Below are 13811 nucleotides of genomic sequence, written 5' to 3'. Positions count from 1 at the left end.
GCACACCACCATCCTGACTGATTGCATTTGGTGGATCTCTGGCTGTTCAAGGATCACAGCGGAGTTCTCAAAATGTTAATGGTCAACTTTACTACTTATTAAAACTAGGAAAATAACTGATAAAGAAGAAATATATTCTGCTTAGAATGAGAGAGCTGGTTCAGAGAGTATTTTGATGTAATTTATACATTAATTAGCAATTTGCTTAACATCCAAACTGCAAAATAAGTGTGGCTAACAAAGTTTATCAACAAATACCATTTACTTCAAGAAATCCAGCAGCTGATGTAGTAACACTTTTATTGATCACTTTACCAACTAAGGATACAATTTTACAGTCAGTCAACAGCAGTAACATACTTTATAAGAAGCTATGCTTTAAAAAATGGTGTTTACAATATGGATTTCACTACAGCTTTTCAAGCCAAGCTTTTACAGTGCTAATCAAACAACTGCTATACTTGAACATTTTCCCTAAAACATCAACAATAATGTTGTAGACAAAGTAGCTTTTCTATTAATGTGGATTTAGAATGTAACAAGACAACTTTTAAAGGTTTAAAACATCCACAACGTTGTCATTACTTTAACATTCACACTGATAAAGTGATACACTTAATACTTCCTAGCATTAATAAACAGTGTAAAAATATATTGCATATATATATATATATATAAATTTGTTTCCTTTTCCTGAAAAAACCTAGTACAAACTAGTAGTATATGATCCCCCCTTCAAGTTTCTTTTACTTATTTTAAAGATTGAATAGTAGTAGTTTTAAATTAACAGAAACAAAGATATGGAAATAGAGAATCACTGTTGTGCTCTCCCATAACCTCTTGTCATGGTTACTAAGCATATTAACCCCTTGGTAATGGTGGCTCCATTTTTGCTAACATCAGTTAGAATTTTGGCACTGACTGCAGTGGGGATAAGACATTGCCCAGTGCACTCTGCACTGGGTGATGCCTGACCCCCTTCATCAAGTGATTAAAAATGTTTGCTTAGGATATAATTTATCTATTATAGTTACAATTAAGAAATACTATGCTCAAGTTGTTCATTTGTAATAATGAAAAAAAAAAAAGGTTCAGTGTTAAATTAGTGAGGAAAAAAGTAAACTTGTCAGGTTAAATGATCATGTAATATTCTTACCGTATTGAAAATTTCACAGTGAACACAGTAGGCTAGTACAGCTGAATGTTAATGTTTGCAATGCCTGCAATTATAAATATTGCAGGTAATTAATAGCACACAGCAGCTTCCTGGTTAATGAAAGACAAATGAAACTAAGAACAAGAAATAGTAAGATTCACTGAAAGTTTTTATCATACTGTACAGCGCTCCAAGGAAGACTATGTCAAGACCTATATCCGTATCACAACTATTTAATGATTAAATTTTTTAGTGTTCTAGGTAATCAAAGATAAAACAGTTTTGCCTCTACACTTTACAATTAGGTCCTGACAGCATGCACATCCAGATTTGTGCAAATAAAGAATGAAAACATCTAAACCAAATTAGAAATGGATGTTGGAACAGCATGGACAGATGACCAAGCCAGCAAAGGAATAAAGCATAATGTGGATAAATAAATGGTTCACGACTGAAGAAACCCAACCTCAAACATTCAAAAATTACATTTCTGTATAAATATATATTTCTCCTGTAATATTTAAATCTGTGAAACCTAAAACCTTGCTAAGAATAAACTTCAATATACTTATCCAACATTGACCATTTCTCTGCTTTACAGAATGTACTTTGTATTATAAGCATTATACAAAACATTTTCCCTGCTGCAACAGTTTGCCAAAGCTGACATATTCCAAACCCAGCACAAAGACAGACACAAGCACACTTGCTGCATCCTATAACTTGTTCTTCTCTATGACCCTGATATTTCATACACAAATGGAAGCATACAGAAACTCATTGGATGTAAAGTGAAGCTTAAAATAATCCACCATTGTGGGGATACAGACGGCCATCATTTTTCTTGTTTTGTTGATCATCCATAATATAATTCCTGATCAAAATGTAAAGATGGATGAAGTATGAGTGTTTTTAGGGCTACTTTTTAAATTAACTTTAATGTAACTTTATTTACATTTGTGATCTGCTCTGAAAAAGTGCAAAGTAATAGAAAAATCTCAAATAAAGTTAACTGAAGGGAAGGGCAATTTATCATAAGTGTTATCTTTAAGACCTTTACAAATGCTTACAACAAAACTTACTTTGTACATGCCATGTGCTTTACAGTAACTCACAAAAAGAGATGTTGTATAACTATTTGAAAATTTATTCATTGGCTGTTTACCTGCAATGGAATATGGTAGGTGCTTAACATTTTTCCAGATCAGGTTAGTCAGTTGGGCATTTCAGTGTCAATTTCTAAATGTAAGGTATTTAAAGAAAAAAAAAAAAAAAAAAGCTTTTTTGTATTCTTGGCGCTCATGTATATATATGCTGCAAAGTAGTGCATGTGTATGATTGTGAAAAAGAATTAATTTTTTAGAAAAAAATCATTTCAGACTACCAGTATTGCAAAAGTCTGTCAACAGTCAGAAAATAGGCTGGGGGTTTTGCCCTTTTATTTATTATCAAGCTTGCTCTTGCTAAAGTCTTCCTAAAGTGGATGATCAATTAGTTTGAATGAAACAAGCTAATTCAAATGTTTTCTGACAACAAAGTAGAGTTACACTATAAACTTGTTTTGAAATCCACCTCCATATGGATTTTGAAGCAATATAGCCAAGGTAATATACTGAAAAACGTGAAAAAAACCCAAATATATTACAGTTATTTCTCCTGGCAAAACCAAATTACTTGAACAACTAAGACATGGAAGTTCTAGCTGCAATATTCTTTAGCTTCCCAAAAAACTACTCCTAGCTGGAACATCTTTCAAAGCATTGTTTTTGAGTTTAATGAGTAAGCATGACCACAACTAAAGGTCTCTTACTAGTTCTGGGATTCTGAAGACTTAAAAAGAACATCTCGGTCCGCCATTTCCAGCTTATACTGGGTAAGCCAAATGGGCACTTGGGAGTGCACAGCATGACTAACTGAATGTCTAAATGCTATTTTATGGGCAAACATTCCAAATACAGGAGGTACACATATCAAGTTGAGGCACTCCAGACTATGAGAACTTCGCATGAGTTTGAGATCCGTCACTGTGTTTCAGGTATTTAATTTTATAAAGGGCAAGATTTAAGTCCATAAGCATTGTATGACAGTCCTGTTTCCTCTTCCCACCTCAACGTACCATAACTACGCTTACTAACTGATGATAAACAACTGTGTATACGTACTGAGCATCCACTTGCATCATAAAGTTGGGGCAAGGGAAAAAGTAAGGCCCATGCAGGGCAAAATTTTAAATGGTCTTTTGAAAGCAGTTGGAGGAAATCTTGCTTTCACTCTGACTCTCCCCTCCTTCCTCACTAGAATTTCTTCTTGTCACACCAAGACAATGTTAGAAACACTGAAGAGTGATTTCCCCCAGAAATAGGAACAGGGTAGACATGTAAAACAATAAAAGCCTCCTTCGATCTCTACCTTCATGCTATGGAGGGAGAATAGCAGTGTCACCAACTGGCCAAGCTGAACAGCATTGGCTGAAAGACAAGGGTATGGCCTTAGTAAGATGTAAGGTTTGGATCAACATCTATATGGTTTAATTACTTAGCTAGATCCAAAGAGTATGTGTACGCTCACACAAACTTGTACAAGTCTTGTATATTACATTATTACCAACTAACAGACGAGCCAAGAACACAATATTTACACTACAAATAACGTACACAAAGGTGTAGCTATTTTGGCACACGTGCAAGGCTAACAGTCAGTTAAGAGGACATGTACTAGTGCAACACATTACATTTCCTCTATCGTGAAGGTAAAAGGTTTCTTGGCCAGTGCAAACAGAGAATTCTCATTCATGGATGACAGGCACATGCCCCACACACGCATGCATCACTGAAAGGCAGAGTTATGTTTTGAATATCATAAATTAAAATTCCTAACTATAACAAGCCTTAAGGAAAAAAAACCCTATAAATTACAACTTTAAAGCTTTGGTTTTGGAGAAAGATACATAAGGATTTTTCTCTACAGATCCTGGGATATACCCACCACTTGCAAGCCAACCCCTTGGCAGTCACTTGCCTTTTAGTTCTGGCTAATTCCAGCTACCATTTAAAAAAAAATTAATTGAGCCAATAAAGAGAAGATATGGGTGACTGAAATGCTAATTCATGAACAAAGCTTTCTATAATGTCAAAAAGCTGTCAGAGGAATTTTTAATTTAGGTAAGGTCAGTAAAATACATGGAAAATACCATACTTCAATCCAAAATATCTTTGAAGGACAATCTCTATGGTGATGAAAAACACAAGTTGTGACATATCAGTAATTTTGAAACCTCCCTTTCCCTAAAGTGAAAAAGAGGTAAGAAATACTGTTGGTTTAAGAAAAAAACATTAACAGCGGCTAGATCTTGGCCACTGTCCAACGTTCAACATTTCCTTTGAGATTCCAAATATTTGATTACGATTAATTACAACTGTTTACATAGGACTGTTGAAACCATGTCTGTTTTTTAACATCTGCTTCTCAGTAACACTACTGTGGTAACTCTGACAGCCACAAAAAGCAGGACAATAATTTTTGTTTCTGTTATTTCCATATTCATAAGATTGTTGCAAAACTCTCAACAAGTAACGGAGTGACCAGAAGGAATTAGTAAGCAAGCACTAGTAAGAAAACCCATTTGACTTCTGCATATTTTATTTTAAGATGACGTTACTTTTAGAGAATGATTTGTAAGGACTATTCTTTTGCTTCTCTATTCATCTGTTTCTTGTCCTCAGTTTTGCAAAGGATTTGGTGGCCAGGTTAAGCCTCAGTGGAGATACAGGCAAATTGTGTACTCACCTAGTATTTACGGGTTTAATTTTAAATTAACGGTGTAATTTGAGTTTATTCTTTAAGGCAGTTATTGCTAAAACTACCTGAACTTTCTGATCACATCTCTTTTGGTAGCAGGTTCAGCAGTAACGAAAGCAAATTAGGAACAACAGGATTTTACAGAATATGTCACATAGAAGGGTGCTGCATAGTATAAGATGCTGAAAATCAGACTGGAAGGTTAGATGGAATGAGTTGAGATGCCCCAAAAAAGGAGATGATTTTAAACTTTGTAGGATACCCATGTCTTTACTTCAGACATGATATTTAGTTACAGTCTGGAGTATGGCACACAGGAAGAGCATATGCTCTACACCACTTCAAGTGCTGAAAATTGGTTACCTCCTACAACTCCTGAGCTATCCCTTCCCCTCATCTCTGAGGTACCAGCTGTATTTGCTGTCCTGAGAGTCAAGGGCATGGCAGGTGAACAAGAAAATGTACTTTGCCTCATTCCCAAGCAGGCCTGGAATGTATGGCTAACTTTCAAGCCAGTATTTAGGCCTTTAATTTCCTACAGATATTAGTGGAAAAGAGCTTAAGAAGGTGGCTGAACCCCTAATACAGCTGCATCTGGTACTTTTATTCATAGCCCTTATCTTCCACACCAAATAAAGGGAGAAATCTTTCCAAAGTACTGTCTTTCCAGCCACAACTTTGTTTTGTCACTGTTGCATCAGAATGACTTCTTTTCATGCATCTGTTTTATTGAGTTTTTTAAACTATCCAACTGTAGAAAAAGCGTGCTCCTCAAAATAAAATACCACTGCTTGAGGCATCTTTTCAGGTCCTGATCTAAAGCTTAGTCACCACTGACAGTATTTCAAAGAACTTTGCATCAGGCCCATACAAAGTGCTTTGGTGCATAGCCGGGATTTTATACGGTACAAGTAATGCAAAGTAAGCACTGGCAGAACCTCAGGTAGTTCTATCAGCCTCTTCTGAGCAAACAGAGTAGTTCAATTTCTAGTCCATGTCAGCTCGGGTCTGTCCACATTCTCAATTCCTTCACCTGCCTTCTATCTTCAGAGCATGATGGCCTCTCTCATACTGTGAACTAGCAGCTTAAAACCGAATCATACCTTACAAACTGCCTAACCAACTACTCCTCTTGTGTAGCAACAGCCTTGTGCTACCAACACTCAGTATGTGGTACCTGAGGAAGTCTGTCACTTGTGCACCTCAGGGTAAGTACCACCAGATGTGTCTGATTGGGAACTAGCTAGGAACCAACAGCCAGATGAGCAAGCTGAGAGGGTCCTGCAGTAGGCTGGACTTCACCCTTCACTCGGGCTGGGGCTGTTAGCAGTGAGTTATGAGTCAAGTTTTAAAGTCAGTGGGAAGAACAGGGACACTGGTTTTGCCTGTAACTTAGCTGAAGGATTTATCAAGGGTTAGAGGCTCAGCCTTTTTATTCATAAAAAACAGGACTATCCTGGAGACTTCTTCATGTGCACAGGCACCAGTGATTGGAAGAAGGTTCTCCACGTTTAGACAGTTCACTACCATGCTGGAACGATTCAGTCATTGCTGGGATCACAGTACACTATTTTCTGCCTCAGAGCATGACAGGTCAGCCGTGCAACAAAGGAGTGGATAATCCTTCATTCCATGGAAATTTTTCTTCAAGAACAATGGGTAACTCTTTGAAAGGCTTCACGAAGATGGATGCCTCTCATCCTGTGCATCCTTACATACATCAAAAATCTTCCCAGGTAACCAGAGTCAACCATGGGAAAAGTCATTTAAATCTTTACACAAACATGTGCCGAGTTTTGGCAAACTTCCCTCCCTCTTCAAAACAAACACCAAAATAAATTGTAAACAAAGAAAATCTCCAAGTCTACAAGGAAGTCCTTGCCTTTGTTTGCTATTGGTGTTTTGGTTTCAGGCTGATGTATGGGCTCAAAGGGTCACTGAAGGCAAAGTTACAAGAAAGGCAATTCCATGTCAGAAAAAAAACAAAATGTGAACAAGTTAAGGGCTGAAAACCTCTGTTTCTGGACACTGGCCAGATACAGACTGTTGACCTGCCTGGCACATAACAACACACACTGCTCACTGCATTTTATGTACTGTGAGTGGGATGCCAATAAGGGCTGGGGGAAAGCAATAAATTTGTTAATCTTTCATCTGGGTCAAACATTTAAATCAGTGCATGAACTCTTTTTGAAGAAAAGCAAAGCAGAACTGCTAGCAGCTGTTTCTGAATACTGAAAATCTTATCTTTCATAATTTTAGAGAAGCACATTAATACATTAGGGTTCAGCTCTTGTGGAAAATTAGACCAGCCTCTTCTCTCCTTTTTAACAAATATAAAAAATGAGTTATTCTTACTCCTTCCTGTTCAGCAGTTTTGACATTCTGGGCCCCAGGCAGGTCACACTTAGCTGCCTGTACCTTAAGCCTGTGAAATTGGTTCTCCTTCTATAGCAGTGGAAAGCCATTCCTGTCAATTACTCCCAAGTCAGGCAGTAAAAGTGAACAGAAAATCAAATCCCTTGTCTTCAAACAAACCTAACATAAAATGTAGCCCAGTTATAATAGTACATTTTTGTAGGCAAATACATGGATATTAATTGCAAATGTCCTTATTCCAATGGGCCATAAACTTTCCTTATGTCCTAGCTTAAAGGGTACATAAGCTAATGTATGTGCATAATAACATTCACTTAATAGCAACCTGTTTAGTCATAATAAATATTTTAAAGCATTATTAGCTTAATGCCCCCTTCATTTCAAATGTGAGCTAATAAAAACTTGAAAACAGACTGCAAAAAGCTTTAATAGACTTTCTTAGTAATGTCTTGTTCCTCACCTCTCAAGTTAGTACAAAAGCTCCAGCCAAATCCACCCAGTCAGAACAATGCTACAGTACGCACAGTATCAAGCACAAAGTATAGACAGGAGGAAAGTAAGGACTGGTATTTTCCACCTCTTTTTGTTGACATAAAATACTTTAGAACCTATACTGTCCTAGAAATAGCTTTTGTTTTGTTTTGTTTTTTTGATGAGTGGTGTATGACATTTACAGGCTAGCACCTTGTGTGTTACAACCACTTACTCCCCCAGTAGTATGTTGTTGAACGTTTTAAGGAAAGTGCCAGGTCCTATATAAGACATTTTTTAAAAGGCCCCAAACAGTAGTCTAATCAAACTGCATAAATAATGGGATACTCTTCAGAAAAACTGCTACGGAAGACCCTCTTTTCAAGAGGTTCTCTTTGACATCTTCAGGACAACTGGACATTTAGGAATGTTTGAGATATTTTGCTTGAATTGACAAAGTGTGGTATAACTGCTTTTGACTTTGGGTGGTGTTTTTTTGTCTAAAGTTCAACAAAACAATGCATTTTTTGTACCTATATATTTATTTTTGCCAATATATGCATGAGGAATGTAATGAAGTGGCATTGTGCTGCAAGTAGCTCAGCAGATGTTGAAATCAGTTCCAGTTCCTGAAAACAACTTCTTGACGACAGTCTTAGCATTCACAATAACCAAAACATGTGGGATTCATCTACATCATTCTTACAAATATACTCTCCTTCCCCTTCTCTTTCTCCCTCTGTGTTGTAAACCCTCAGCCTTACTTGCTTCCTTGTACTTTATGATCATATGTGCCTGCATGCTTATAGCCAGATACATATCCTGAAGCATCCACCAGATCTTCTCGGCCAGCTTTGCCTTTTCCTTTCCCACTGGGATCAAACCTCTCTTTGTGAGAACCCGTGAATTTTGACGTATCTGTAAGGCGTGACACAGTTGGAGATGATACGGCTTTCTATTGGAAGAAAAGAGAAGAAACAATAAACCCTCATCAAAAATCAATTATTCTTAATACAGATATTTGAACATGCTACTAACATTTAAATCTTTGTAACGATGGAGACTATGTAAATGTCTACTCACTTCCAGCAAAAGGATACCAAAAAATGTTTGTTTCTTGCTGTAACATACAATGACAATAATCAGATCGACAAGAACAAAATAGTACAAGTTATGTCAAAAACTTTTGGAAGAAACTTTCAATAGGAGATACTTCTGAGTAATAATCAAGTTCTAAGCACCAGAGATATGAAGAAGTCACAGGGAACAGCCGTGTTCAAAACCCATTATGTCAACATCTGAGCATAAATAAGCCTGGCGCCACCAACACAGAAAAGCAAACCAATACAGCTTCAATTCACTGCTTCAAGAGACAAATTCCTTCTAAACTCTAGGAGTCATGAAAGAAGTAACAAACTAGAAGGACTGAAAGTTATTTTCAGTGTTAGCAAATTAGCAGTCTATAAAATGGCACTGAGCAAAGACTTCCCTTTGCATTGCTTCCACTGAGTCATATCAGGCTACTTAAAAATCAAACTTCTGATGTTATTGAGACAAAGAAAATTTGACTACACAAACAGAAAGAAAAAGATATTTCACAGAACAATACAGGAGCACGCTAACCTGTGTGCTTGGACTAGGAGTAGTCTCTTTGATCCTTAAGCTTACACTTAAAATCAGAAAAGAAAGGGCACTAAAGAGAAAACAGAAGATTTTTGCATAGTGGTGGGAATGGAGCCAAGATGAGCAGACTGGTAAAATCTGGGTATCTTTCTTCTGCGCACCATCCTGTTAGGGTGCATTTTAGAGACAAAAGTGACATGGGGTTCACTGCAGTGAAGTAAATGCTCTGGGAAACTTATCTTTCATCCAAAAACTCATTCCCCTTCGAGCCATTCTCAGCCCAAATAAATGCTCATTAATGAGACCTAACAGACTTTCAAAGTAACACATAGCTCTTCCATAGGACGACACATGTCAAATATCTTTTAATGCTGAACATTAAAAGGCCAGAGACTTGGAAAAGACGCTTGAATCTGTACCAAGAGGAACAGGATACTTGGATTCAGTTAGACTGGGAATGAATGACGTAACTTGTACACCATGGAAGCCACACATCCTCCACAGTTACATAAAAGCTGTTTTGAGGGAATTTGTCCACATACGTAACTACTTAATCAGAATCTCATGTTGTAAACTTCTGCTTTTCTCCCTCCAAACATACCCAATGTGTGAGACAAGACTGCACCTCTCTGCAGTGTTACTTTTGCATAAGGCCCTGAGGGAAAGAGTGTTCAGAGGTGCGAGTTCTGTCACTATCCAAAAGAAACTGAGCACCAGAACATGCATTTCTCAGAACAGCAATACCTTTAGGGACTTCAAACTTGCAGTCTCGGAGTACTATCTGCATCAGAGGTTATTTATCTATATTGAAAAACAGAAATGAAGACAATGCCTAGCAAGAAGTGCTGCTTCTTAACACCTGCAGTTTTCTTGTCCATGTTGGCCTGCTAGCACCTTATAACCAGGAAACCTGTATTCACAGTAGAGCTAATTAAAAAAATACACCCTATGATCAGTAACTGTGTTAGCAGCCCAGCTAAAGAAAGATGAAAATGCAATAAAAATGTATAAACTGAGACATCAAAAGCAACAAAGTAAAAACTTCCGATCTGTTGCCCAGCTGAGAATTTGTTCTTTCCAGTTGTACACACAGCAGACAACAGAACCAAAGGATTGTCCAGCCACTGGAAATTACTGTTGTTAGGAAAAGTAAGTTTCTCGAGGAAAACAGACACACACTTCTGTAAGATAACAGCATAAGCTGTTAGCTTCACCCTGGGCACAAGCACTAGGAATTCTGTGGTACTTTAAGTCTTACTTGTGAATCGCTGTTTAGTTTGGTAGTGGAAGGGAAACATGGGGGGCTTGTACCTTGAACAAGAATTCTGGCACAAACCAGTAGAAATAAGCTTCTGTATGGCGTAGCGTTTCCTGTTATGCAGTGTTCAGGAGTAAGAACCCAGCCGCTGCTTGGAGACAAGCTGTCAGACTGTTTGGTGGTTGGTGGATGACACCATTCAGTTTGAACCATGAAGCATCTATACTAGTGGGCAGTACACATGTATACTAGTATACCTAGCACATAGTACACCTAACTCATGTAAATACACAGGCTCCCTTGTTTCACCTTCGTTTTAAATCCCCTGCAGGTCATAACAGCTGCAGGAGCATACCAATAAAGGCTGACTCTAGGACAGAATACATGTGGGGAAGTTTCTTATGCTTGGTTATTACTAGATCATTCTCCCTCAAAACGAAATGTATGATGCTTCCTACTAAAGGCATTTTCTTAACTATTAGCACACTTCTTGTGTGTTCTTAACAAACTTACTATGAAGACAATGAAGATCCTACTTGTGACTCTCCTTATGTAAGCCAGCAAGCAAAAAGCCATGGTACAATACTTGCCAAAGTGTCTTTCATCATCCCCAACAGCAGAAGCAGCTGCTATACAAGATGCAAGAAAGCTTATCATATAATCAAAGGACTAAACTTTGCTCTATGTTTACTTAGATAACACTATTGCTAAAAGCCACAGTGACAAAAGCGGTTTGTACTGTAAAAACTCCAAATACAAGACGGGCAGCATTCAGTATAAAGTTAATTAAACTTGACACATATTCACTTTCCTTATATTTCACCACCACTACTTTATGGAAAATCAGTTTTCTCTAAATGTGTATACATTCTGCATTCTCACAGAGAGAGGTCTCAGAAACTCTAGCTGACTGTCTTTTCTTTACCAAATCAATTCTCAGAACAGACTTCTGTTCTGAGAATGTGTCATGGTAAGTTTGATTACTATTTGGAAAAAGAACAACAGGTTCTGCTCCTCTGTTTCAAAGGGTTTGCATGATGAGTACGAAATTTGCCTCAATACCCAAATTACAATAAAAATAAGTAAGAATTATGGTACAGTAACATAACTGTAACAGACTTACTAATACTTGTATGACTGCAATATGAAAGGAATGCCCATATATTTACATACAAGAAGAAACAGTAAAAAAGGAATTAATAGAATGGCCTGTGTGAAGAATGAAGGACATTCCCAGGAAATTACTCCCAGGACATCATTCCCAGTGGCCACCTTGAGGAATGTGGTGTTTATATCAAGACAGCCTGCACTTTTGATAAGACCACAACACAGACAACTTCTTGGGGCTGGGGGGGGTGGGTGCATCCTAACAACAAGACATTAGCAACAAGGTTGCAGTGTGCCACATGATCCTTTCCTTCTCCCGATAAGTCTACTGGGAAAACAGGTACACATTTCAAACCAACAAGGGAAACGGAGGATGGGCAACAGCTTGGCAAATTAATAAAATACAATCTTTTTGTCCTTATTATACAGTTATATTATTATTATAGATTTAATAAAATTATATTATTATATATATAATATATATATAAATAATATATATTATACAGTTAAATAAAACCTAAAAAACCCTAAAGCATCAGCACAACAAACATCACAAATGCAGAGCATGAACAATAGCAATCCCATATCCTGTGTTCTTTCAGCCTGGGATGCATTAGAAGGCTTCCTGCATCACAGGAGTCACAGTACGTGAGATGAATATAAAGGCAGCAGCTGCAAGGCAGACACTTTCTCTAAATTGTTTGTAACCGAGTAAGAACTGCAGCCTTTTCCTACGTTGCATGTGAAGTCAGTGGTGTACCTGTTTCCACACATGACAGAACATTACAACTGAAAGACGACAGTCCCCATCGGTTTCCTGCTGGCATAATTTCTGTGAAATGGGAGGCTCACTTTCTTTCCAACAATACAAAATTCAAGCAATTTTAATTCCTTGTACGACATGCTCACTCCCTGAATTGATCTATCCATATAAAAGACTAGAGACAATGAGATGCCACCATAAAACTATGCAGAACACCCCATTTCTCCTTTTTCTTCTTTGATGTTTCTTATGATGAATGTGTATCCATTAAAAAGAGAATACTGCTTCCTCTTCAAGCTCACATGAACATTACACAGAAGGGCCACCTGCAATCTAAGCATCCTGCCAACATGCTTTCTTTCCAAAAAGCCTTTGTAGATACAAACCAGAATACACAGAGACTTCATGTCTGTCTTGGACTCCTCAACCAGAAGCATCTAGCAGTACTATGTTATCGCAGAATCATAGACGGGTTAAGGTTGGAAAAGACCTCTGGAGGTCATCTGCCCCAAACCCCCACCTCCTCACCTACAGCTGGTTGCCCAGAACTGTGTCCAGATGGATTGTGAGTATCTCCAAGAGTGGACACTCAACAACCTTCCTGGGCAACCTACGACAGTGCTTGGTCATCCTCACAGTGAAAAAGTGTTTCCTGATGTTCAGAGGGAACCTCCTGTGTTTCAGTCTGTGCCTACTGCCTTGTCCTGTCACTGAGCACCACTGAAAAGAGCCTGGCTCTGTTCTCCTCTTTACATCCTCCCTTCAGGTATTTATATACACAGATGAGATTCCCTCTGAGCCTTCTCCAGGCTAACAGTCCCAGCTCTCTCAGCCTTTCCTCATAGGAGAGATGCTCCAGTTCCTTAATCATCTTCCTGGTTCTTCACTGGACTCTCTCCCAGTAGCTCCATATCAGTCTTCTAGAGGGGAGCCCAGAGCTGAAGGCAGCACTCCAGATGTGACCTCACCAGTGCTGAGAAGAGGGGTAGGAATACTTGACAAGTGTTTTGTATACACTTAGCAAAGTATACTTTGCCTAGTGCAGCCCAGGACACCAGTAGGCTTCCATGTGGCAAAGGGACATAATTCTAGTTCAATTCCGTGTCCACCGGGACGCCCGGGTCCTTCCCTGCCCAGCCGCCTTCCAGCCAGCGGCCCCCAGCACATCCCGGCTGGTGCCTGCGGCCGCTCCTCACCAGGTGCGGGACTTTGTGCCGCTCCTTGCCGAGCCTCCCCAGGCTCCTGCAGCCCGTCCC

The 13811-nt window shown here is 38.5% G+C and overlaps 1 protein-coding gene across 2 annotated transcripts in view; it reads right to left on the bottom strand.

The window, feature by feature from the left end:
* Nucleotides 1–283: 283 nt before the first annotated feature.
* The window catches only part of LOC119144741 (tubulin polymerization promoting protein), a 67016-nt gene continuing 53488 nt past the window's right edge, over nucleotides 284–13811 (bottom strand). The window contains exons 4-5 of one of the 2 annotated variants that reach the window (XM_037380465.1): nucleotides 8622–8759; nucleotides 284–4032 (exon numbers count right to left, since the gene is read on the bottom strand). In XM_037380465.1, the coding sequence (XP_037236362.1) occupies nucleotides 3946–4032; nucleotides 8622–8759 (225 nt within the window). In that variant the 3' untranslated portion in view covers nucleotides 284–3945. Of the gene's footprint in view, nucleotides 8760–13811 lie in introns of both variants that reach the window. The other variant, XM_037380466.1, reaches the window with a different exon arrangement.

The sequence above is a fragment of the Falco rusticolus genome, chromosome 3 (assembly GCF_015220075.1).
Source record: "Falco rusticolus isolate bFalRus1 chromosome 3, bFalRus1.pri, whole genome shotgun sequence".
NCBI classification, from domain to species: Eukaryota; Metazoa; Chordata; class Aves; order Falconiformes; family Falconidae; genus Falco; species Falco rusticolus.
This window is presented reverse-complemented; position numbering and strand designations above follow the sequence as displayed.